Source organism: Bombina bombina, chromosome 2 (genome assembly GCF_027579735.1).
Source record: "Bombina bombina isolate aBomBom1 chromosome 2, aBomBom1.pri, whole genome shotgun sequence".
Taxonomy (NCBI): domain Eukaryota; kingdom Metazoa; phylum Chordata; class Amphibia; order Anura; family Bombinatoridae; genus Bombina; species Bombina bombina.
In genome coordinates this window covers 1000132800-1000159717 of record NC_069500.1, presented here as the reverse complement: position 1 = coordinate 1000159717, position 26918 = coordinate 1000132800, and the positions used below count along the sequence as shown (strand labels likewise).

The 26918-nt window shown below is 36.8% G+C and overlaps 1 protein-coding gene across 1 annotated transcript in view; it reads right to left on the bottom strand.

The window, feature by feature from the left end:
- PLA2G12A (phospholipase A2 group XIIA) overlaps positions 1-25970 on the bottom strand; it is a 101689-nt gene extending 75719 nt beyond the window's left edge. Inside the window, exons 1-3 of the mRNA XM_053703550.1 lie at positions 25397-25970; positions 22096-22172; positions 66-231 (exon numbers count right to left, since the gene is read on the bottom strand). Of these exons, the coding sequence (XP_053559525.1) occupies positions 66-231; positions 22096-22172; positions 25397-25622 (469 nt within the window). The 5' untranslated portion in view covers positions 25623-25970. The remainder of the gene's footprint in view (positions 1-65; positions 232-22095; positions 22173-25396) is intronic.
- Between the last annotated feature and the right edge of the window lie 948 nt (positions 25971-26918).

Here is a 26918-nt window from a genome sequence, read left to right as displayed (position 1 = left end):
TTTTATATGTATGAGATTTTTCCCCCATAAAATGTTGGTTAAAATGCAGCAACAACAACACTTACCTTTAACACTTTCTGATATGCCCAGGGTTTTCTGCACATCTCTGCAGATCTTTGAAAGACAGCTCTGAAACTGCTCATCGCACTCATTCTTTTTATTGCCACATGTATCATAGCAGCGATCATGCTGGTTGCAGCACTTGGTCATGGAGGGAATGCCTATATCAAACTAAAAAGAACAAAATATGGTGACTACACAGTCCATACACGCTTGTCACTGCCATCTACACAGTTCAGTACTCATTGTCATCTGTGTTTGTTACAGAATTTGTTATATTCTGTAATAAACACAGATGACAGTGTGTACTGCACTTGTTTATCTGATCATTTATTATATCTAAGTCATGCAGGCTAAGGATCTCAGATCACTTAATCTGCATGACTTAGATATAATAAATGATCAGGAGTTGTAAACTAAAAGCCACTATTATTACCCAAGTTAGTGCTACTCAGTATCATCAATCTTACAAGGATAAATGATTTTGCTGACCATGAAAGGAGTATAAACTACAACCCTGATGATTAAAAAGGTATCACATTTGGCAAACTAACAAACTGAGGGCTAGATTACAAGTGGCGCAGTATTTTTATTTTTTTTTATTGCATAAGCGAAGCTTTTCGGGTTGAATTTGTATTACAAGTTCCAAAAAAAAACATTTTGCTCTAGCGTTCACCCGCATAGCGTGAAAAACCTATTCAATGGGGGGGGGGGGGGGAACTAATACCCGAGATCGCGCAAACTCCATCACTTTTTCCCATTACCCATAGAAGTCAATGGAGAAAAAAAATTGTTGGAAGAAAAACAAACACCCATCATGCAAATAACATAGCACATTCAATATACAAAAAGTGTAACAATATATCACTGTGTATTAAAGAGATAGGATACAGTACAAAATGTAGCAATTTTGACACGTAGAATCTGCACAATGTAACCTCAAAGAAAAAAAGGTGAACATAGTGTGACTCTGCAAATGGTGTAATTTCTTAAATTTAAAGTGAATGTCAATTTAGATGAATAGGTGCCCGATTTTTAATAATCCTATTAAAAACAAGGGCACTTTAATTCATCAAAATTTACATTTCACTCGTTTTCTTCTAATACTTACTTTTTAATCCTGACAGCGGCTGCATCGCTTCTTTCGCCCGTCACAAGCCCTCTTCGCGGGTCCAAATTGACGAATCCAGCTTCCTCCAATCACGGCGTTGCCTCAGGCCATGATTCCCCCAGGGGGAAGCCGTGAATGGAGGATGACCGATCCGTCATTTCTGACGTATGAAGAGGCTTCCGACGACCAGAGGAATTGCTGGAGTGGCTGTGAAGATTAAAAGGTAAGTATCTGAAGAAAACAAGTGAAATGTAAATTTTGATGAATTAAAGTGCCCTTGTTTTTAATAGGAATATTAAAAACCGGGCACCTATTCATCTAATTTACATACACAGATTTGACCAGGGCACTATATAGGCAGGCTCCTCTTGTTTTGAATTGATTCTTAAATGTATATTTTACCTTGGTTTGTGTATCATCTAAATCTGAGGAGTGGCGCTAGCATTTATTTTGAACATACAAGAACTTTGGAGCGATTTTTCCACAGATAGAAAATGCTTAGTAGCACTCTATGCCCAGACTAATGTTGGGACAGGAAAATGTAATTAAAATATAACTTTTATTTTTACATTTAAAACATGGGTAAACAACATGAAAAATTAAATTAAAAATCCCTATCAGAAGCAGTTGTGCTAATATGCCAGTAGTTGTCTCACTAATTTATACAATCCGGCCTTCTTCTATTTATGTAATATCTCTGAGACACTATAGTTATGTTAGTTCAGAGTAACCACTATATGAACTTGTTGGCTACAAGAAATTTCTTACAATAATGACTGCTATCATACATTGTTACTTGTGTATTGTATTAGTATAAGTAAAGTGTTTGTTCACAATATTGTGTTTATTCACTGGTAATAAGGATATAAGTGCTTGTGGGTTAGGTCAACTTATATTTGGATTTATTTCTCTCGTTCACCGAATAGTATTATTGAATCATTTCCCACGTGATTAGTTAATACATATGGGTTTAATCTCCCTTTGAACAAAGTAATCCAGGGATATATTGTATTGGATAGCTCCTTTAACCTGTTTTAACTATGTTCTTAAACACATTGCTGCCTTAAATTTTGGAAATCTATAAATACTTGTATCTTGGGCACTTGTATATGTGCTTATTGAGTTGGCAGAAGTTAGTCAAATTACTTGCTTGGTTTATACTTGATTGAACCTTGGTCTGTGGTTCCAAATTAAATAAACCTATATCCCTAAGTATATTACCCTTATTTTCACAGTCAACTAACATTAAATACCCTTTCAGCACTTCTGTTTACCTGTATGAATTGCAAGGTTAGTTATATGTACAGGAATATATTATATTTAATAGCTACTATAATCTGCTTTAACTATGTTTTTAAATGCAATATTGCCTTGAAATCTGGAAGTCTATAAATACTTTTGTATCTTGAGCACTTATATATATATACTGACTTGCTTGATTATACTTGATTAATTCTTTGCCTGTAAGTCCCAAATTAAATAAACATATAAACATATATCGCTAAGTATGTTACCATTGGGTCCACAACTAGCTAACGTTAGGTATCCTTTCAGCACTTACATTAACACAATTGCTCTGAAAGGGGGGGTTGTGTGGGACGATGGAGTCCCAATGTTTGTTATTTTAAAAGATCAGAGCAATTGTGTTAATGTAACTGAATTACCGCTATATAGAAAATTGAATAAATAGAAAGCGCTATTAGCTTACAATACCGGGCAGCACTGAAAGCCTCAGACAGGAAAGATATTTTGTATGTGACAGATCCAAGATGGAAAGCAACATATGTTGCAAGATATGGATTATCACTATGTGGCAGATGAGCTGTATATAAAATACATCACACGTAACTAACGCTACAATATTTATATAAGCCAATAAAAGTACTGAAAGGATATTGAACATTTAACTGGTTGCAGTCCCAAGGATAATACACTCAGTAACATATATCTATTTGGTTTGGGGCTCACAGGCTATATAGAAAAATTAACTAATAGAAATCGCCACACGTTAACAACACTGGGCAGTACTGAGAACCTCAGATATTTTATATGTGGCAATTTCAAAATTGTAAGCAACAATGTTGCAAAATACAACTATTTCCATGAGATAGATGAGTTACATACAAAAAATACAAAACGCAACTACTATTATAAATTTATACAAGCAAATAAGTGCTGAAAAGATACCTAAAGTTAGCTAGTTGTGGACCCAATGGTAACATACTTAGCGATATATGTTTATTTAATTTGGGACTCACAGGCAAAGAATTAATCAAGTATAATCAAGAAAGTATTTGCCAACCTAATGAGTATATATATATATAAGTGCTCAAGATACAAAAGTATTTATAGACTTCCAGATTTTAAGGCAATATTGCATTTAAGAACATAGTTAAAGCAGATTATAGGAGCTATTAAATACAATATATTCCTGTACATATAACTAACCTTGCCATTCATACAGGTAAACAGAAGTGCTGAAAGGGTATTTAATGTTAGTTGACTGCGAACATAAGGGTAATATACTTAGGGATATAGGTTTATTTAATTTGGAACCACAGACCAAGGTTCAATCAAGTATAAACCAAGAAAGTATTTTGACTAACTTCTGCCAACTCAATAAGCACATATACAAGTGCCCAAGATACAAGTATTTATAGATTTCCAAAAAGTAAGTCAGCAATGTGTTTAAGAACATAGTTAAAACAGGTTAAAGGAGCTATCCAATACAATATATCCCTGGATTACTTCGTTCAAAGGGAGATTAAAACCATATGTATTAACTAATCACGTGGGAAATGATTCAATAATACTATTCGGTAAACGAGAGAAATAAATCCAAATATAAGTTGACCTAACCCACAAGCACTTATATCCTTATTACCAGTGAATAAACACAATATTCTGAACACACACTTTACTTATACTAATACAATACACAAGTAACAATGTATGATAGCAGTCATTATTGTAAATTTCTTGTAGCCAACAAGTTCATATAGCGGTTACTCTGAACCAACATAACTATAGTGTCTCAGAGATATTACATAAATAGAAGAAGACCGGATTGTATAAATTAGTGAGACAACTACTGGCATATTAGCACAACTGCTTCTGATAGGGATTTTTTTTTTTTTTTCTTCAGAAATTGCTTTTATTATCATATGTAACATATAACATATTGTGCTTGCATATTTTGCACATCATAACAGAAAGATAAATTATACAATGCAAAAAAAAAACTAAAACTAATAAATGTAAACAGTAAAGTCTGTGGTCCATTCTTGTTTTCCTGAAAACTTTGTTTGAATTATTATCAGATATAAAAGGACAACAAATAGATATAAACTAAGAATAGTTGACTTGTACATTCAAAACTTCAACATCTCTCCTAAATCAGTAACTCTCCTGATATGGTCTGTGTTGGTATACTATTAGCTTGTCTTTGGCTATTTAGCTTGTACACCAGGATTGATATGGGGCCTGACAGTTGTGATGGTGTTGGCTTGCTCTCTGTGTTTTGCTTCTGTGTACATTATCCAAGGTTCCCATATTTCTATGAATGTGTCTTTAGTTGCCATTAAATCCGCTACTGAACTAGACATTTTGTATAAATACTCTATTTTTTGTTGAATTATGAAGAACCCTGGTGGTTCATTTTTCCAGTATCTAGCAAGGCATAATCTCGTGGCTGTACATAATTGAGCAATTAATTTATTTTGTTTTGGTAGGAATCCTCTCATTGGGAGGTGTAGCAAAGCATGTTCCGGTAATAATGTTACATCTCTGTCATATATGTCTTGCAATAATTTGTTTGTTTCTTGCCATAAGTGTTGTATTTTTTCACAGTGCCACTACATATGCATATAGGTGCCAATCTCTCCGCATCCTCTGAAACATAAATTACTATTTTGGTTTCCTATCTTATGTAGTCTAGTGGGGTATAAATACCATCTATAGGCTGATTTTAGGTAATTTTCCTGTAATGCGGAGTTAATCGTGAACTTTGTACCCTGTCTGAGTGTCTGAATCCAGTCTGTAATTGCCCATTCCTTTCCTAAATCAGCTTCTCATTTGTCCATTGTTGATGTTTTGTTCGTGTTATTATTTATATTGAATATTAGGTATAATTTAGTTATGGAGCCTTTAGGCCTAGTTTTAGAAAGACATATGGATTCAAAGGGGGTGGTAACGCGTGTGGTTGATGTACCCATAATTTTATGTACTCTAGAGCGTAACTGGAAGTAGTGGTACCACGTATGTGTGTCTAAAGGGTCTAGTTCATTGTATTGGTTATGTGTCATGAATGTCCCATTAATGAGGGTGTCTGCTATCCTGTACAGTCCTCTGTTAGCCCATTTATCCTGTACTATCTTATCTATGGAGGAGTTGAGATCAATTAGAGGGGTTATCGGGGATTTGGTGTTTGTGATTTGATAATAATGTGTTAATTTGTCCCAGATATATAATGTGTGTGTAATGGATATGAATCGCTTCCCCTGCTGAGGCCTGCTTTGTTTTGTGGACCATAGAAGTTTGGCTATATTATTAACTCCTATTATGTTAGCTTCTAATTGCACCCATTGTATGTTTTTATCTCTTGTACACCAAAAAGCTGTTTGTGCCATTCTGGCGGCGTTGTAATATGATATCAGATGGGGTATACCCATTCCTCCCCCGTCTCTATGTCTGGTCATAATATGCTTGTTAATCCTCGCTTTTTTATTTTGCCAAATAAAAGAGAGAATATCGTTTTGTAAACTTTGTAATTCCCTTATTGGGATGGATATAGGTAAAGATCTGAACAGGTAAAGAAGTTTTGGTAGGATTGTCATTTTAGATACTATAATCCTTCCCAGGAATGATATTTTGTATTTCGTCCATTTGGACATAAGTTGCCGTATTTGTGCGAATAGGGGTTTGTAATTATATTTAAAAAGTGCATAGACATCAGTCGTGATGTGAATTCCCAAGTATTTTATAGTTTTGCTTGCCCATTTAAAGGAGAAATTAGCCTCTAACAATTTTTTAGTATGCGATGGTAGATGGATTCCTATGGCTTCGCATTTATCTTCATTTATTTTATATCCTGACACCGCTCCAAACTGTTGTAGGATATTATATAAGGGTGGTAAAGAAAGTGTGGGTTTTGTAAGGGTTAAAATGACATCATCTGCAAATAATGCAAGTTTATATATTGTATTAGTTACTTTAATTCCTGAGATATCTGTACATTCCCTAATTTTAAGTGCTAGGGGTTCTATGCACAAGGCGAACAACAGTGGGGAGAGGGGGCATCCTTGTCTTGTTCCATTTCGGATTGGTATTGATTTAGAGTTATATCCTGCTAGTCTAATATATGCTTCAGGAGTTGAGTACAGTAATGAGATAGCGTTTAAGAATTCTCCTCGTATTCCTACTTTAGTCAATAAGGCGGTCATGTAGCTCCAGTTTACTCTATCGAATGCCTTCTCTGCATCCAACGAAAGGAGCAGAGAAGGCACTCCATGTACCGCAGCATAATTTATTAAATTGATGACTTTACGGGTATTGTCTGGCGCTTCCCTGGATTTAATGAAACCGACTTGATCTGAATGTATCAATTTAGTTAGGGGATCGTTTAGTCTATTTGCCAGGATTTTCGTGAACAGTTTTATGTCTTGGTTTATAAGGGAGATGGGCTTATAATTTTGGCATAACTGCTTATTTTTCCCCGGTTTAGGGATAACTGATATTCTGGCCAGGAGCATTTCTTTTGGGATTTCACTTCCTTTCATTATAGAATTAAAGATAGTGACTAATTGTGGGGCTAATATATTTTTGAAGGTTTTATAAAATATTCCGGAATAACCATCTGGTCCTGGAGCTTTGTTTGGCTTAAGATCTTTTATGGCAAGCAAAACCTCTGTTACTGAAATGGGGTTGTTTAGCATTGTAACGTCAGATTGAGACAATTGAGGCATTGTACTGTCTGCTAGGAACTTATTTAGTGTTTCAGCCGCTTCTTGATTCACTTTGGGAGTCGGGAGATTATAGAGTGCATTATAATAGTCAGCAAAGGAGTTTGCAATTTCTAGGGGGTCATTTGTTACCTTTCCTGTCGGTGTATGTATCTGTGGTACCGCTGTAGCTCTAGTGATTTCCTTTAATTTGTTTGCTAACATTCTATCCGGTTTGTTGGAGTGGATAAAATAGTGTGTATCTAGTAGTTTTATGGATTTGTTAGCTTCATCTGAGAGGAGATTGTCTAGTTCTTTGTTTTTCTGTTTCAGTTGTTTGTTATTAGCATTGCTTGGGTGTGCTATCACTTCCCTTTTCAGGTTTGAAATGTCTGTTCTCAGTTTTCCTATATGTGATTGGTGGAGTCTATGCTGCCTTGCTGATTCAGTCATCAGGTAACCTCTAACGAAAGCCTTGAGTGCTCCCCATTGGTGTAATGGGTTAAGTGTAGATCCATTATTTGCTGCTATAAAGTGGGTAAGTTCATCTAATAATTTTTGTTTAACAAGTGGGTCCCCTATTATTTTAGGGTTAAATGCCCATGCTTTGGTTCTATTATGATTTGTTATCCCCTGTAGTGTGATCTCAACTATAGAGTGATCTGACCATGTGCAATTATGTATTTTCGCCTGCATGAGTAATGGAACCAGAATCTGGCTCAATAAAATGTAGTTGATTCTCGAATGAGAGTCGTGAACTGGTGAGTAATATGTGTACTCTCTCACACCTTTGTTTAAGGTCCTCCACCCATCAATACAATTGTGATCAAGCAGGAAATCACCCAGGATTTTATGTTTAGGTTCTCTTTTCTGTTGCGTACGAGTTATATGTTGGGATTTGTCTATTAGATTATCTAATGTGAGATTAAAATCTCCTCCCACAATTATTTTATATTTATTCCACATGGTTAGTAGTTTGCTAACTTTAGTTAGGAATTGAGCTTGGTGGTCGTTTGGGGCATAGATATTGCCTATCATGATAGGGGTATTGTGTATGTATCCCCTAATTATCAGGTATCTTCCCTCTTTGTCGGTTATGATTTCTTCCTCTTTAAAGTTTAAGGAACTGTGTAATAGAATTGACACTCCTCTATGCTTCTTATGTGTAGTTGTATGGTATTGTTGTGAATATGCTTTATCCCAGTATTTTGGTGTGCTTGCTTTTGTGAAATGTGTTTCTTGTAGTAACACTATATGTGCTTGCAGATTTTTATATTCCTGAAGTGCCTTTTTTCATTTTGACTTTAGAGTGCAAACCTCTAACGTTGTGTGTGTTTGCCGTGATTGGAGCCATATTTGGGTAGGAGTTGTGAATGTGCTGATATGTATATTTCTGTTAGCTCGTCTAATTTTTGTATTCATGCGGAGCACTGCAGATATCAATAGTGGAGATGAAAACTTTTGTTTGATATATCTTATGTGATAGGTTAGAAGTAGAGAATTGCCTATGGTGGTAGGAGCTTGTATTATAGGTTTTCTAGCTTTCCTTGTGAACTTTAGGAGTGATGCTATCTGTGATAAAGTGTGCATTGTAATGAGTCGTCAACTATTAAGAACATTATAATTATAACAAACATAAACATTTCAAGTCAAATGAGTAGAGCAATTAAACAGTGACATTAATCATTTTCACAATAGTGCAAAAAAAATAATCAACATGTATCTTAATGTTTAGAATATGAGAACCATGCTATAACTGGGGGGGCATGGGGAGGGAAGGAAGAGAGGGAAAGATAAGTGGGTAATCTGGTAGGGGGTGGGAGGGTGCGAATTATGAGGAACGTCTCAACGGTTTAGACAAGAGTGTAATGTCCGGAAACATTATGTAGGGTCAGTAAAATGCTGATCTATCCAACTCACAACCTTACCTTTTTTTTGTTATTGGAATAGGTACTAAAAATTAATATGCATTTTTTAAGTAACCATAATACCTTTACAGAACAGTGGATGGCCTATTCAGGTAGTTAAACAGCGATAGATAACAGGCCTGAAGAGTTTGTTTGTAAGTTCAGGTTTCTTCGTCCTCGGATTCTGAACTCTGATCAGTCCTGCTTGGGGTCTTTGAGTTTTTGAGCCCTTTTCGGGGGGTTTTCTGTTTCCTTGCAGGTGTCCATTCCCTTTGAAAGGATTGTCTCTGAGGTTTAGGTGGCTGATCCTTGCTTTGTATGTCTGTTAAAAGATGTAGCTTCCTAAGAATTTCCTGCCCCTCTTCAACTGTCGTACAGGAGTAGGGGTTGTTTTGATAGGTAAATGATAGTTTGAACGGAAAGTTCCATCTATATCTTATTTGCATGTTATTTAAAGGACCAGTCAACACTGTAGATTTGCATAATCAACAAATGCATGATAAGAAGACAATGCAATAGCACTTAGTCTGAACTTCAAATGAGTAGCAGATTTTTGTTAAATAAATTGCAAAGTTATGTCTATTTCCACTCCCACTGTATCATGTGACAGCCATCAGCCAATCACAAATGCATATACGTATATGCAGTGAATTCTTGCACATGCTCAGTAGGAGTTTGTGACTCAAAAAGTGTAAATATAAAAAGACTGTGCACATTTTGTTAATTGAAGTAAATTGGAAAGTTGTTTAAAATTGCATGCTGTATTTGAATCATGAAGTTTAATTTTGACTTGAGTGTCCCTTTAATATGGATAAAATAGGCTTGAGCTCTCGCCTTCTGCGTAGGGTGATCGGAGCTAAATCTGCAAAGATTTGCAAAGAGTGTCCTTCATACGAGAGTGTTTGTGCATTCCTGGCTGCCGTAAGTATTTGATCTTTGATATGGAAGTAATGCATTTTTAAGATAATGTCTCTGGCCATGGAGGGCTGTGGCGGTCTGGAGAGAGCCCTATGCATTCTATCCATGAGTAGCATGGAGGTGTCCATTTCTGGTAAAAGGTGGCGGAATATCTTCGTGACTGTGTCTGGAAGATTAGTGTAGGTTTCTGGGAGGTTTCGGATCCTTAGATTCAACCTTCTCGACCTGTTTTCAAGGTCTTCTATTTGATTTTCCAGCCTTTTGATATGTGATGACTGCTCCTGAATGGCATTGTGTATTTGTGGTATTTCAACAACTACTTCATCAAGTTTCTCCTCCAGCTCCGCTGTACGCCCTCCAATTTCTCGTATGTCTTGTCTAAGTTCAGATATGGCCGTTTTCAATTCTTCCTGAAATAGCACCTTTATTTGACTTAGTAACTCTTTATTTGCGGGCACTGACGGGGCTGGTTCCGTCATGTCTGAATGTGATGAGGGCGAATTGCTTATTGTTGGTGTTAGAGAATTTTCCAGATTTCTTTGCTTTAATTGTGCTCGTGATAGACAATCACTGTTTGTGATTTGTTTTTCATGTTGCAATGGTATGTTTGCGGCTCTGGCTGTTATGTACAGGCAATGCAAAGGTGTCAGCTACTGTATGACGTCCTCTAAGGATGCTTTGTTAGCTTATATTTAGCATGGATGTATTAAGAAATCATTAAGATGTGAGATTATGTTACATGTAGCTCTGTCACTGTGCAGCTGCTTCTTTAGTTAGCCCATACTACTCATATGCAGTGCAAGGTGCTATTTTATGCTGCAGTATAATGTTCAGGAGTGAAATCCCAACTCTGTATTGATGTGTATTCTTTACTGTAAAAATAAAACCCTTTCTGTTTAAATAAAGGGAGATATTTATAATCAAGTGTCCTTTATAAGCTTTCCCAACCTTTGTCCCTTCAGTGTCTCTCTGACTTTCCTGACTAGGGTTGGGGTCTTGGTACTTCTTAAAAGGACACAGTTGTGGGGTGCAGAGGGACCAATAAACTTTGCAGAATGTTGCTAAAAATGGCGATTTTCCCACCTCCCTTTCTCCTCAGAGTTAAGCTATTTCCACTTGTAGCATGTAAAAAAACCTTTTATTTTAGGTAGTTTAGTATCTGGGGTATGTTTCTCTATTTTCCCCAAACTAATGAGGTTATTTTGTGTTGTTTAACTCCTACCTCCGGATCCAGTGTAGGCCGCAGCCGGGGACTTTCCTGAATGGGCCCTGGAAGTCTGAACTGGATGGTTTCGTTTTTGCTGTAAAAGCCCAATTTTGGTCCCAGATCGATTGATTCCTTGTCCTGCTAGAGTGATCTGTTGTTTACCTCAGTTGATATAGGCTGATTTGAGGTTTTAATAAGGTTTTTAGCAGAGTTTGCAGAGGAGCTCTGACAAAGTGCAGCTTTCCTGTATGGCAGTTAGCTCCGCCCCCCTTCTGATAGGGATTTTTAATTTAATGTTTTATGTTGTTTACCCATCTTTTAAATGTAAAAATAAAAGTTATATTTTAATTACATGTTCCTGCCCCAACATTAGTCTGGGCATAGAGTGCTACTAAGCATTTTCTATCTGTGGAAAAATCGTTCCAAAGTTCTTACCTATTCATCTAAACTGACATTCACTTTACGCACCCTTACTCACATTAAAGAGAAATATAACTGAGCTCTAAGGGCAAAGGCAGTTTTGAAAGGTGTTGTTTCCCCCGGTATTTGCGGTTTACCAAAAACAGTGTTGGAATTGGATAGCTATAACTGAGCCTCAGGATAGTAGGCATGTATATATATCACTCAATATATTTGCTCAAAAAGGGGTCAGCTATCCTCTTTTGACAAAACTTCGTTCTTACTTTCCATTTGTGATCTGACTAATTCAGTAGTATTTTTCTGGGGGTTGCGATCCACCTGTTTTCTTTACTGTTCCACCATCAAACCTCAAAAAGGGGTCAGCTATCCTGAATTTGCATTCTAGTGAATTTTTTTCATGCTAAGTAGCACTGGTGACAGTGGCAATACAGACCGCAGGCTGCCATTGGAGACCCTATTGAACATACATTTTCTTTAATTGTCACGGATGAATAAAATAAGTATACAATTTATTACAAAATTAAAAAGCCAAAACACGGATCATTCACAGGGGTATATACTAGGACTAAGTGCACCATACAGTTGGATCAATGGTGGACTAACAATCTCTCACTGAACGTTCCTCTGCCGATATTGGAGCCGACCAACTGTGTACCAAAAAGTTCCACCTCCAGTGACGTCACGGATACATGCAGTGTAAACATCCAATGTACGTTTCACTGTTCATTCAGCTTTTTCAAGGAGTATGATCCTATTCATCCTGGTCTTCTATTTTAAGGTCTTTCTACCTCCTGATTGGTGGAATCTTGTCATTTCACAGTTCATATTTATTTTAAATTATAAGCAAGGATCAAATAACCATAAGTACAGCATTAGCAAATGTGAAAGATTTACTGTAAATACATAGTTAAAATCAAAATTAAATATGAATATTGCATAAATATGTTTTATCATGTTTTTATCTGGAAAAGGGCTCCAATGCACACACAGATATATATATATATATATATATGTATATATATATATATATATTAATTTTTTATATGTGTATATATGACTGTAAATACATATATAATATATATGTATATACATATATAAACATATCTATATACAGGGCTTTTTTTGTGTGGGTACTCACCGGTACGGAGTACCCCCACCTCTGCCAATTCATAACAGGTAATTTTCGTAATCATCATTTAAATACACTAGTTTTCATAAGAGGGAGCTGCAAAATACATCAAACATTGTAAATAATGTTGTCCCTTTGCTTTTTGCAAAGTTACTGAGCTTAATTTATCAATCAATAATCAATGAGTACCGGCACCTTTTTTTTTACAAAAAAGCAGTCTATATACATACAAATACATCTTTAGCTATGTATATATATGTCTCGTAATGTTAAAACTCTTTGCCTGCCTTTTTTTTTCCCCTAACACCCGAGATCTCCAATCTTTGAGCCCTTATAACATCTTTGTGCAATATTTTTTTTAAAATAATTTTTATTAGACAGTGTTAATATGAGTGAAACTAGACTTTGTTCTGTATTTTTGTGCAACTTTTTTGTATTGGAAAACAGTTAACCACAAATCCTGAAAAGGATTTTGCTCACCTTGTAATATCAGTGAAAAGAAAATGGTTTGCAAAAACACGAATGCGCTAGCGCAAAACTTTGCACCTCACTTGTAATCTAGCCCTGAGGCATCTCAATAGTATGTGGTGTGTGAATATTAGTAATTACTACGCATATACAAACTGTTTTTTTTTTTTTTTAATAACTACATTTGTATTAGCTTATGAATGCTGTGAACATCAGTTGGATTCAATAACCTGCATTTGACTGATACCTGCAAAAATAAGTCAAAGGGGCATGAAACTAAAACGTTTCTTTCACGATTCAGACAGAGCATGCAATTATAAAAAACATTCCAATTTACTTCTATTATTAAAGGGATAGTCTGGTCAAAATTAAACTTTCATGATTCAGATAGCGCATGCAATTTTAAGGAACGTTCTAATTTACTCCTATTATCAATTTTTCTTCGTTCTCTTGGTATCTTTATTTGAATGCAAGCTAAGGAGCCAGCCCAATTTTGGTTCAGCACCTGGGTAGCACTTTCTGATTGATGGCTACATTTAGACACCAATCCGAAAGTGCTACCCAGGTGCTGAACCAAAAATGGGCCTGCTTTTATGCTTACATTCAAATAAAGAGAACATGAGAACGAAGAAAAATTGATAATAGGAGTAAATTAGAACGTTCCTTAAAATCGCACGCGCTATCATGAAAGTTTAATTTTGACTAGACTATTCCTTTAAATTTTCTTCATTTTCTTGTTATCCTTTGTTGAAAAACAGGAAGGTAAGTTCAGGAGTGTGCACGTGTCTGCAGTACTATATGGCAGCAGTTTTGCAACAATGCTTTACATTAGCAAGAGCACTAGATGGCAGCACTATTTCCTGTCGTGTAGTGCTACAGACATGTGCACGCTTAGGGTAGCCACCTCGGCCATGTTTTCCTGAACACTTACAAGTTACACATGCTGCAGGGTTAGCAGGTCGGAACATGTATTGTGGTTCTGAACATCACATGATTAGTGCTGATGAACAGCACAATACATGTTCTTACCTGCACACCCTGCAGCATGTGTAACTCATAAGTGTCCAGGAAAACATGGCCGAGGTGGCCACCCTATGCACGCTACCTATCTAGATATCACTTCAAAATAAAATAACAAGAGAATGAAGCAAATTTGATAATAGAAATAAACTGAAAACTTTTTTTAAAATTGTATTCTTTATCTGAATCATGAGACATAAAAATGGGTTTCATGTTCCTTTAAAGGGACAGTCTACACCAGAATTGTTATTGTTTAAAAAGATAGATAACTCCTTTACTACCCATTCCAACTAACATTGTGATATTAATATACTTTAAAATATCGCTGTACTCACAATTCAGGCAGCACCAATGTGCTAAAAGACACAGACTGGGGGGATCTTACAGTGTCCCAGCTCACTGTTCCCCATGATAGTGCAGTCTCACTTCCGGACTTTCTCCTCCAAATCAGACTCGTACTTGTAGTAGATACAATGTGTTTATTTAAAACAGCTTAAAAACAATTGTTTTAATAAAACAATTGCAACGTGTTTCTCAGCGACAACAGGCTGTTTCCTCAGGCATATGTCTATTACTAACAAGCACGGTCTAAAAGAGGTAAAAAGTGTATTAATATTATGCAAAACTGGAGAATGTGTAATAATTGCGTTATCTGTCTTTTTAAACAATAACATTTTTTTGGAGTAGTCTGGCCCTTTAAAGATTACTGGACATAATGATAAAAAAATTCACTATATCAACAGGAAGTACTACACTGAGACATCAATAGACATTACTGAGCTTCTAGGAGAAATGAATGGTTAGTGACTGCTGGCACATGAGCACACAAGGTTGATACAATGGGGCATATTTATCAAGCTCAGAATGGAGCTTGATGCCCCGTGTTTCTGGCGAGCCTGCAGGCTCGCCAGAAACAGCAGTTATGAAGCAGCGTTCACAAAGACCACTGCTCCATAACCTGTCCGCCTGCTCTGAGCAGCCGGACAGACATCGCCGGAAATCAACCCGATTGAGTACGATCGCCCATTGGCCGCAAGTCTACAGGGGGCGGCGTTGCACCAGCAGCTCTTGTGAGCTGCTGGTGCAATGCTGAATACGGCGAGCGTATTGCTCGCAGTATTCAGCGAGGTCTGTCGGACCTGATCCGCATTGTCGGATCAGATCCGACAGACCTTGATAACTAGAGGCCAATGAGAGAAATCTCTAGTATTACATATACAGACTTCAGGAACCCATAAAAATAGTAAAACTCAGATACACAACATGTCATATGGTAAATGTGTTTAGTACATTTATATAAAAGTAAAGGTAAAAGCTTTGGCTATTTTGCTGTGCTGGGCAAATAGCTAAATGTGTACTTTGTACAACATACATGACTGCCTGTTGACATAGTAAGCACACTGGTTGCATGCCTGCTGGAGTGTATTAAATTGTTTAAAAATAGCTCCTTTACCATTATATCAGCCTTTAAAATGTGCCTGTGGTATACCTACCTATACTGAAAGTTTCTATACATAAGTACTGGCTGTAGAAAAGGTGTGTAAACATAGCCAGCATGAGAAATTAAACTTCCAGTGGGAGGTAGGAGAGAGAAGTAATAAAATGTTAATTTTTAATTGTTCTCTATAGTATTGGGCTTTGGTATACATACAAAGATAATATAAAAAATAATGTGTCTGTACAGAAAGTGATAAAATAAGGAGATCTGATTTCCTTGGAAGCTTAACCCATTTTAATAATTGGTGGTTTCAAATAACAATGCTGGCTATTTCATATATAAAAATATACCTAAATAAGCTTTTTCTCAAACATTTCATAATCTGCAGCTGGTATAACAAGTCATTGGAAACACAGTAAGGCAAACAAATTTACAGTAAACTGTCCCTTTAAACCCTTAAGGACCAGCAACATACCCTATATGTCGCAGGTCTTTCAATGGGGATTGTACTTTTAATAGCATGGTCTCGCCACAAGTGGCAAGACCCCGCTATTTCCAATGACAAGAAAGGAGGGTATAATAGTGTGGTCCTGTGGCTTGAGGCGGGTTCCCTGCTATTATAAAACAGAAAACCCTTAACAACCGGCAATGTACATGGTACGTTGCGGTCGTTAAGGGGTTAATTAACTGGTGAATGGGAGAAGCATCAAGCTAGAGGATCTCTGAAAACGCTTATCTCATCCTTCCTATATATTTTAATTGGTTTTTATCTCTTTGATCAAGCACAAGCTAACCCGAGAAACTTGTCACAGGATATTGAGTGGGGTTATTGCATTTTTAATGTTATACTAATAAAGTTAGAAGTTTTAACTCTTTTTTTTTTTTTTTTAACCGTATGCAATATTTTTGTGCTTTATGACTACTAAGCTAAGTTCTTGTTTTAGAGCTTTTCTATAGTCAATAATGCAGTACTGAAATGTACAGTATAGGTGGCAGTTTCAACGGGCAAAAATCAGTCATTTCAAATGACAAAATAAATATAAAGGAGCTATTTGCAAATAAAATAAACAAATAAACAAAACAAAAAATTGAATACACTCCAACAGGTAAAATGGAACACTGAGAATACAGTAAATGTGAGACAAAAACACAGGGACATTGTACACTATATTTTTATCTGGCTCTATCAAAAGGTAGAAATTCTAAACCCATAACCTGCTAAACCTCTTCTTCAAGCAGAGTTTACTTAGAATACATCACCTTGTTTACTGTGAGTTTTATTATTCTCTCTGACTGAACCAAAGGTTTTAAATAAAAATCCTGTTATTTGATAACACACAATTCTCTAAGGCCTAGATTTAGAGTTCGGCGGTAGCCGTCAAAACCAGCGTTAGAGGCTCCTAACGCTGGTTTTGGCCGCCCGCTGGTATTTGGAGTCAGTGATTAAAGGGTCTAACGCTCACTTTACAGCCGCGACTTTTCCATACCGCAGATCCCCCTACGCCATTTGCGTAGCCTATCTTTTCAATGGGATCTTCCTAACGCCGGTATTTAGAGTCGTTTCTGCAGTGAGCGTTAGAGCTCTAACGACAAGATTCCAGCCGCCTGAAAATAGCAGGAGTTAAGAGCTTTCTGGCTAACGCCGGTTTATAAAGCTCTTAACTACTGTGCTCTAAAGTACACTAACACCCATAAACTACCTATGTACCCCTAAACCGAGGTCCCCCCACATCGCCGCCACTCGATTAAAAATTTTAACCCCTAATCTGCCGACCGCCACCTACGTTATACTTATGTACCCCTAATCTGCTGCCCCTAACACCGCCGACCCCTGTATTATATCTATTAACCCCTAACTTGCCCCCCACAACGTCGCCGCAAGCTACTTAAAATAATTAACCCCTAATCTTCCGACCGCAAATCGCCGCCACCTACGTTATCCCTATGTACCCCTAATCTGCTACCCCTAACATCGCCGACCCCTATGTTATATTTATTAACCCCTAATCTGCCCCCCACAACGTCGCCGACACCTACCTACACTTATTAACCCCTAATCTGCCGAGCGGACCTGAGCGCTACTATAATAAAGTTATTAACCCCTAATCCGCCTCACTAACCCTATCATAAATAGTATTAACCCCTAATCTGCCCTCCCTAACATCGCCGACACCTACCTTCAATTATTAACCCCTAATCTGCCGACCGGAGCTCACCGCTATTCTAATAAATGTATTAACCCCTAAAGCTAAGTCTAACCCTAACACTAACACCCCCCTAAGTTAAATATAATTTTTATCTAACGAAATAAATTAACTCTTATTAAATAAATGATTCCTATTTAAAGCTAAATACTTACCTGTAAAATAAATCCTAATATAGCTACAATATAATTTATAATTATATTATAGCTATTTTAGGATTAATATTTATTTTACAGGCAACTTTGTAATTATTTTAACCAGGTACAATAGCTATTAAATAGTTAAGAACTATTTAATAGTTACCTAGTTAAAATAATAACAAATTTACCTGTAAAATAAATCCTAACCTAAGATATAATTAAACCTAACACTACCCTATCAATAAAATAATTAAATAAACTACCTACAATTACCTACAATTAACCTAACACTACACTATCAATAAATTAATTAAACACAATTGCTACAAATAAATAAAATTAAATAAACTATCTAAAGTACAAAAAATAAAAAAGAACTAAGTTACAGAAAATAATAAAATATTTACAAAGATAAGAAAAATATTACAACAATTTTAAACTAATTACACCTACTCTAAGCCCCCTAATAAAATAACAAAGCCCCCCAAAATAAAAAATTCCCTACCCTATTCTAAAATACAAATATTACAAGCTCTTTTACCTTACCAGCCCTGAACAGGGCCCTTTGCGGGGCATGCCCCAAGAATTTCAGCTCTTTTGCCTGTAAAAAAAAACATACAATACCCCCCCCCAACATTACAACCCACCACCCACATACCCCTAATCTAACCCAAACCCCCCTTAAATAAACCTAACACTACCCCCCTGATGATCTTCCTACCTTGTCTTCACCATGCCAGGTTCACCGATCCGTCCTGGCTCCAAGATCTTCATCCAACCCAAGTGGGGGCTAGACATCCACTGAAGAAGTCCAGAAGAGGGTCCAAAGTCTTCCTCCTATCCGGCAAGAAGAGGACATCCGGACCGGCAAACATCTTCTCCAAGCGGCATCTTCTATCTTCTTCCATCCGATGACGACCGGCTCCATCTTGAAGACCTCCAGCGCGGATCCATCCTCTTCTTCCGACGACTAGACGACGAATGACGGTTCCTTTAAGGGACGTCATCCAAGATGGCGTCCCTCGAATTCCGATTGGCTGATAGGATTCTATCAGCCAATCGGAATTAAGGTAGGAATTTTCTGATTGGCTGATGGAATCAGCCAATCAGAATCAAGTTCAATCCGATTGGCTGATCCAATCAGCCAATCAGATTGAGCTCGCATTCTATTGGCTGTTCCGATCAGCCAATAGAATGCGAGCTCAATCTGATTGGCTGATTGGATCAGCCAATCGGATTGAACTTGATTCTGATTGGCTGATTCCATCAGCCAATCAGAAAATTCCTACCTTAATTCCGATTGGCTGATAGAATCCTATCAGCCAATCGGAATTCGAGGGACGCCATCTTGGATGACGTCCCTTAAAGGAACCGTCATTCGTCGTCTAGTCGTCGGAAGAAGAGGATGGATCCGCGCTGGAGGTCTTCAAGATGGAGCCGGTCGTCATCGGATGGAAGAAGATAGAAGATGCCGCTTGGAGAAGATGTTTGCCGGTCCGGATGTCCTCTTCTTGCCGGATAGGAGGAAGACTTTGGACCCTCTTCTGGACTTCTTCAGTGGATGTCTAGCCCCCACTTGGGTTGGATGAAGATCTTGGAGCCAGGACGGATCGGTGAACCTGGCATGGTGAAGACAAGGTAGGAAGATCATCAGGGGGGTAGTGTTAGGTTTATTTAAGGGGGGTTTGGGTTAGATTAGGGGTATGTGGGTGGTGGGTTGTAATGTTGGGGGGGGGTATTGTATGTTTTTTTTTACAGGCAAAAGAGCTGAAATTCTTGGGGCATGCCCCGCAAAGGGCCCTGTTCAGGGCTGGTAAGGTAAAAGAGCTTGTAATATTTGTATTTTAGAATAGGGTAGGGAATTTTTTATTTTGGGGGGCTTTGTTATTTTATTAGGGGGCTTAGAGTAGGTGTAATTAGTTTAAAATTGTTGTAATATTTTTCTTATCTTTGTAAATATTTTATTATTTTCTGTAACTTAGTTCTTTTTTATTTTTTGTACTTTAGATAGTTTATTTAATTTTATTTATTTGTAGCAATTGTGTTTAATTAATTTATTGATAGTGTAGTGTTAGGTTAATTGTAGGTAATTGTAGGTAGTTTATTTAATTATTTTATTGATAGGGTAGTGTTAGGTTTAATTATATCTTAGGTTAGGATTTATTTTACAGGTAAATTTGTTATTATTTTAACTAGGTAACTATTAAATAGTTCTTAACTATTTAATAGCTATTGTACCTGGTTAAAATAATTACAAAGTTGCCTGTAAAATAAATATTAATCCTAAAATAGCTATAATATAATTATAATTTATATTGTAGCTATATTAGGATTTATTTTACAGGTAAGTATTTAGCTTTAAATAGGAATCATTTATTTAATAAGAGTTAATTTATTTCGTTAGATAAAAATTATATTTAACTTAGGGGGGTGTTAGTGTTAGGGTTAGACTTAGCTTTAGGGGTTAATACATTTATTAGAATAGCGGTGAGCTCCGGTCGGCAGATTAGGGGTTAATAATTGAAGGTAGGTGTCGGCGATGTTAGGGAGGGCAGATTAGGGGTTAATACTATTTATGATAGGGTTAGTGAGGCGGATTAGGGGTTAATAACTTTATTATAGTAGCGCTCAGGTCCGCTCGGCAGATTAGGGGTTAATAAGTGTAGGCAGGTGTCGGCGACGTTGTGGGGGGCAGATTAGGGGTTAATAAATATAACATAGGGGTCGGCGATGTTAGGGCAGCAGATTAGGGGTACATAGGGATAACGTAGGTGGCGGCGGTTTACGGAGCGGCAGATTAGGGGTTAAAAGTGTAATGCAGGGGTCAGCGATAGCGGGGGCGGCAGATTAGGAGTTAATAAGTGTAAGGTTAGGGGTGTTTAGACTCGGGGTACATGTTAGGGTGTTAGGTGCAGACGTAGGAAGTGTTTCCCCATAGGAAACAATGGGGCTGCGTTAGGAGCTGAACGCTGCTTTTTTGCAGGTGTTAGGTTTTTTTTCAGCTCAAACAGCCCCATTGTTTCCTATGGGAGAATCGTGCACGAGCACGTTTTTGATGCCGGCCGCGTCCGTAAGCAACTCTGGTATCGAGAGTTGCATTTGCGGTAAAAATGCTCTACGCTCCTTTTTTGGAGCCTAACGCAGCATTTGTTTGAACTCTCGATACCAGAGTTAAATTTATGGTGCGGCCAGAAAAAAACCCGCGGAGCGTTAACAGCCCTTTTACCGCCGAACTCTAAATCTAGGCCTAAATGTTCTACTATTCACAACTACAAAACTTATTTTCATACTTGCTTAGTCAGCTTATTTTTGTTTTGTTTTGTTTTTTTCCCATTTTTACTCCATTTTGCTGAACATATTTTTATTTATTTGCAGTTCATCAGTATATTGCCTTCTGTCACCTTGATTTATCAAAATAAGGTTATCATGACTCATGGATGTGTATTGTAGGCAATTTATTTTACAACAGTGTGTAATATATTCTTGCTTTGTCTCTAAGACTAAATAAATATTTTAAAAATATTATATATATATATATATATATATATATATATATATATATATATATATATATATATATATATATATATATATATATATATATATATACACACATACATATACACACACACACATTTGCCATAGCAGGGTTTGTGCTCTAGTTACTTCAAATTACAAGAAAAAGGCAAAGGAGTTATTTGTAAACAATGTAATACACTACAGCAGGTAAAATGGAACATATTAAAGCCCAAAGTTAAAGAAAAAGATCCTCAAAAATATATATGTTCTGTCTAAAACGTAATGATTGGAAATGTAACACAGAGCTTTGTTTTTTGAAAATTGGATGCCCTTGTGCTGAATAAACCATTCTGTGTGAGTTGTCCCTATCAGCCAATGAGCAAATGAGCAGTAGGGTCCAGGACTCCGCTGTACATAAGTACACACTTCCTGTTAGGTTCACTTTAAACAGCTTATACTTAATGCAAAAATAAATAAATAATAATCATCAGACTACGATGATACAAGAAAGAATCATAGTCTTTGCTGGACATTATTTGGTATGTACAACTCATGGTTTTGCAATAAAGGATTAGTATCTCCTTATTAGCCTACACCCCTAGTTAAGGTACTTACATGTAACCCAAATACTGGAGATCCACATCCATTTGGTGGTGCAGGTTTGTATCCATAGCGTGGAACTGGGTTTGAGTCTGTATAGGCAAAAAAAAATAATTGTAACCTGGTTCTTTCTAAAATGGAAAACTATTACAATTAGCTATTATGAATAATACTTAAAAGGGACAGTAAAGTCAAAATTAACTTTCATGATTCAGATATTGCATGCAATTTTATGCAACTTTCCAATTTACTTCTAATATAGAATTTGATTTATTCTCTTGGTATCAATTGTTAAAAAACATTCCTACATAAGTTCAGGAGCAGCAAAGCACAGTTGGGAGTTACCTGCAAATTGACGGCTGTATATATATGCCTCTTCTCATTGGCTCATCCAATGTATTCAGCTAGCTCCCAGTAGTGCATTGTTGCTCCTTCAACAACGGATGCCAAGAGAATGGAGCAAATTGGATAAATTATAAAGTAGTTAAAAATGGTAAGCTCTAAATTATAAAAGAAAAAAAATGGGTTTCATAACATTTTAAAGCAAAGTCTATAACATATATCAAGTGAGGAGAACATGTCCAAATTTACCAATCCTGCTCATCTAAAAGTATTCCACACCACTGTCCCCTTGCAAAAGCAAAAACTTCTAATACAACTTAAAGGGGCAGTATACATATGTGTTCATATAACTGCATAATAGACACTACTATAAAGAATAATATGCACAGATACTGATATAAAAATCCAGTATAAAACCTTTTAAAAACGTACTTAGAAGCTCCCAATTTAGCACTATTGATGAGATTAGCCTGAGACACCCACTGAAGGGGGCTGAGAGCAGGACCTTCCCCCTACCCTGCATATGAAAAGACCCATATACAAACAGAATCAGTCTGAAATCTGTATACATCTAAAACTTTGGGGCTTGGTTAGGAGCCTGAAAATCAGCACAATGTTATTTAAAAATAAGAAAAACTATACATTTTTACAAAAACACTAGGCGGGCTATATAAATGGATCATCTACAAAACATTTATGCAAAGAAAAATCTAGTGTATAATGTCCCTTTAAAAGTAGATCTTTTTTTCCCTGTGCTTGTAAAATCTGGAGTGTTATAATTTAGAAGATTATAAAGTTACAAGACTGGTTATAATAACTTGTGAATCTTATTTCTCTAAAAACAAGAAATCTTCACTAAACATACATGACCAGCTAAACTGAAAAAAAACATACGCTTGCAATGGGAAATGTGGAAACCTTTACAATTAGATTTACCTAAATTCCTCATTATAAGTTGATCAGCCAGGACGTTTCTTTGTGTTTATCAAGGTTCTTATTAGGGAACAAAGAGTCACTGGTGATGACAAACAGTCTCAAACAGGTTTAGAAGAAAGAAAAAGTCACTGAACTGATAAGGAAATCTCACTACTGATAACATATCAAAGATGCAAAAATGAATAATCTGCACAAGATCTGTTTTCTCTCTCCAGCGGTGGAGAGGAATATTTGTAATCGCAGATGTCCTACACAGAGCAAACACTAAATCCCAGCTGTTCTTGCACAACCACATACAAGTCTGTAAAAACTGACTTGTTTATGAATCAGATTACAGCTAAACATACACAAATATAATCAAATGAATATATAGTATAGACTGATTTATGTACTTTTAACAGTGCCCTTCTAATACCCGTGCTCTGGCCGCCCACTTCAAAATTGTTTTTTTTGGTGAACTAACATTTAAACTGTTTTCCAATCAGCGCTCTAGCCATATGGCACTTTTTTTTGTAGCTAGAGTGCAGACTGGGAAGCAGTTAAAACCATTAGCTTACCAAAAAAAATGAGGTTTGAAGGGGAGCGACCAGAGCGTAGGGGTATTAGAATGGCACAGCTAAATTAAAAAGTAACTTACAGTACATCTTCATTAGAAGTGATCAATTAAAGCCCATGTAAAATATTGCTTAGATTCTGGACCTTATTTTAAAACATTTTAAGTTTACCATCACTTTTAACAATGAGAAGCACAATGAAAAACAGTGAAAGAGTTAAAGTGGCTGCAACATTGCAACTGGGATTTCATGGTGGATAGTGGATTCACTGAAAAGGGGGTCCTCTCACAAAAAGTAAAAGCAATGCATAAATTGGTCCTGAAATGCAGCCACTCAAAACAAGCCCTAAACTGTCCATGGGCACAGCCAAAAAGAACAGAATAAGGTGAAATATCTTGTAATCCATATTAGTATACCATTATATTGAGATTACTGGTTAGTTTTTCTGTACACTTATCACTTTACAATATCTAAATAAAATGTTGCCTAACATACATACTATGACAACTATGTGTCATTTCAGTGCTTATTATTTGCCACATCTAACACCTTAGGTAGCCCTCAGTTTACGCCGGGGTTAGGTTCCAGAAGGAATGGTTGTAAATCGAAACCGTTGTAAATTGAAACCCAGTTTATAATGTAAGTCAATGGGAAGTGAGGGAGATAGGTTCCAGGTCCCTCTCAAAATTGTAATAAGTAACACCTAATACATTATTTTTAAAGCTTTGAAATGAAGACTTTAAATGCTAAACAGCATTATAAGCCTAATAAAATAATCACACAACACAGAATATATAATTAAACTAAGTTAAATGAACAAAAACATTTGCTATGCAGCATTATAAACCTAATAAAATAATCACACAACACAGACTTCACTTGCATTTTTCTGCAAACAGTTCTTTCTATGCATTCCAATCTGGACTGATTCATAGACAGGAAGATCTTGTTCCTTTGAAATCTGCTCGATAGCTCCGGTCCGGTTAAAATGATTAATTTCAGCTTGCTTGGCTTTGCTGCAACACAAGCGGACAGCTCCACCTACTGGCTATTTTAATAATAGCACTGCTTCTCAATGCTTTCAATAGCAGTCACATGACTGGGAAAAAAAGGTTGTTATTCTGAAACGGTGTAAATTGAACCGTTGTAAAACAAGGGCCACCTGTATTTGCAATGGAGGAGTCAGCTTCTTTGCAACTGACACATTCCTATAGTCTGAGAATATAATGTATATGTTTCTGAATGTCTGTGCATACATTCCAGCTAAATAAATACTATTTTAACCAATATTTTTTTTGTGTGTTATATTTATAAAAGTGCATTAACTGGCCCAACTGTATAAATTCAAACAAGACGATTATGTTAAAATGATTTACACCCCTGATTTAGGATGTATGTTTATTCAACAGGAAAATAGTGTTACCCATTTCACTTAATAAACTAAAATCACTGCGTATAATGTATAAGCCCTGCTGTAACATTACCGTCTCTGCACTTATACTGACAGAGCCCGTCCTCCCCTCCTAGCAGGTCCAGTGCAGCATTCAAGTACATGTCAATCTTATGCACCCCATTCCTGATGGTCTTTAAAGTCATCCTCCAGTCGGGGGTTTCGGGTTGGGGCTGTTGCCGAGAGTCCTGGTAGCCATTTACTAGTAAGCAGCAGTAGCAGGAGATTAACAGGGGGATCACAGGAATGTGGCGGCACATGTCTCTGCCACAGCTACAGAGTGTCTGCTTTGGTTTTGAGAGCGGATAATGAGAAATAACGGGGCATACACGGAGAGTGGCATATGGCAGCAGATCACTGAAGCGAATCACTTCAATACATTGTCATGTTCCAACATGTCTACCCCTATAATCCTCAAAGAACAGTAGCCGTTTCAAAAGCCTCGGATAACGCTGCTGCCACAAATGCTGGAAAATGGATATAAACTATTATGCTAGGCTAAGACTACACACCTTCCTGTGAGATCATCAGTGCAGGACGTGTTAGTGTCATTTATTAGGCTAGAAAGTGACTTCCTATCCCAAGGGAAAAAAGGATATTGCAATGTGATTGTGTATCTGTAATATGGACGACCGAGTCCAGGGGGCGCTGAAGAACTTGCAAGCGTCTGTAATAAATAATGCAGCGTACGTGTAACTGTAGTAGAGCAGTGTCAGTTTCACAACTCCCAGCATATGTTGTGAGAGCACAGTTTTATCTGGGGGATGCACACATAATCTGTAATGGAGCCTGATTATAGGTGCTATCGGTTGTGTTACATGCAACATGTGTTAGTACCAACATGTCGACGATAAAACAAAAATGAGAGATCTTGGACAGAACTGTCATCCTGTGACAGTGTGACAGACTATTTCAAGTCTTTTTTGAGATCACACTATAAATAGGCTTACCATAATTTTTAGAGGTGAAACTGGGACCACCTGGTGCGGTGCCAGTGGGGGTGTGGTCAGGAGTGTGGTCAAGGGGGCGTGGCAATTACCGGTCCTTATAAAGTAGTAGCTTTTATGTGTGTAATGTTTTGTGGATACTCTACCCTTCCTCAGTCACACAAGTGAATCACACAGTTTAAATAGACCATAACACCACCCCCTAGTGAAAAAGGCACCATTACGTTGTCATGGCAAATAAACCATTAATCTAAATCTCAGATTCTAAATAATGCCAAACATCAAGCATAATTATCACTTTCATAATGATCAATTTTACAATTTAATATCTGCAGTGTAATATGGGTTTTATGTGTCTAAGGAACAGAGCCAGATACCGATAAGGCATAAATACAACATTGACTGAAAGTAAAAAAGAAACACGTACCTGCTAAAGCTGTTTAAAGGGATAGTCAAGTCTAAAAAAAACTTTCATGTTTTAAATAGGGCATGCAATTTTAAACAACTTCCCAATTTACTTTTATCACCAATTTTGCTTTGTTCTCTTGGTATTCTTAGTTGAAAGCTAAAACTAGGAGGTTCATATGCTAATTTCTTAGACCTTGAAGA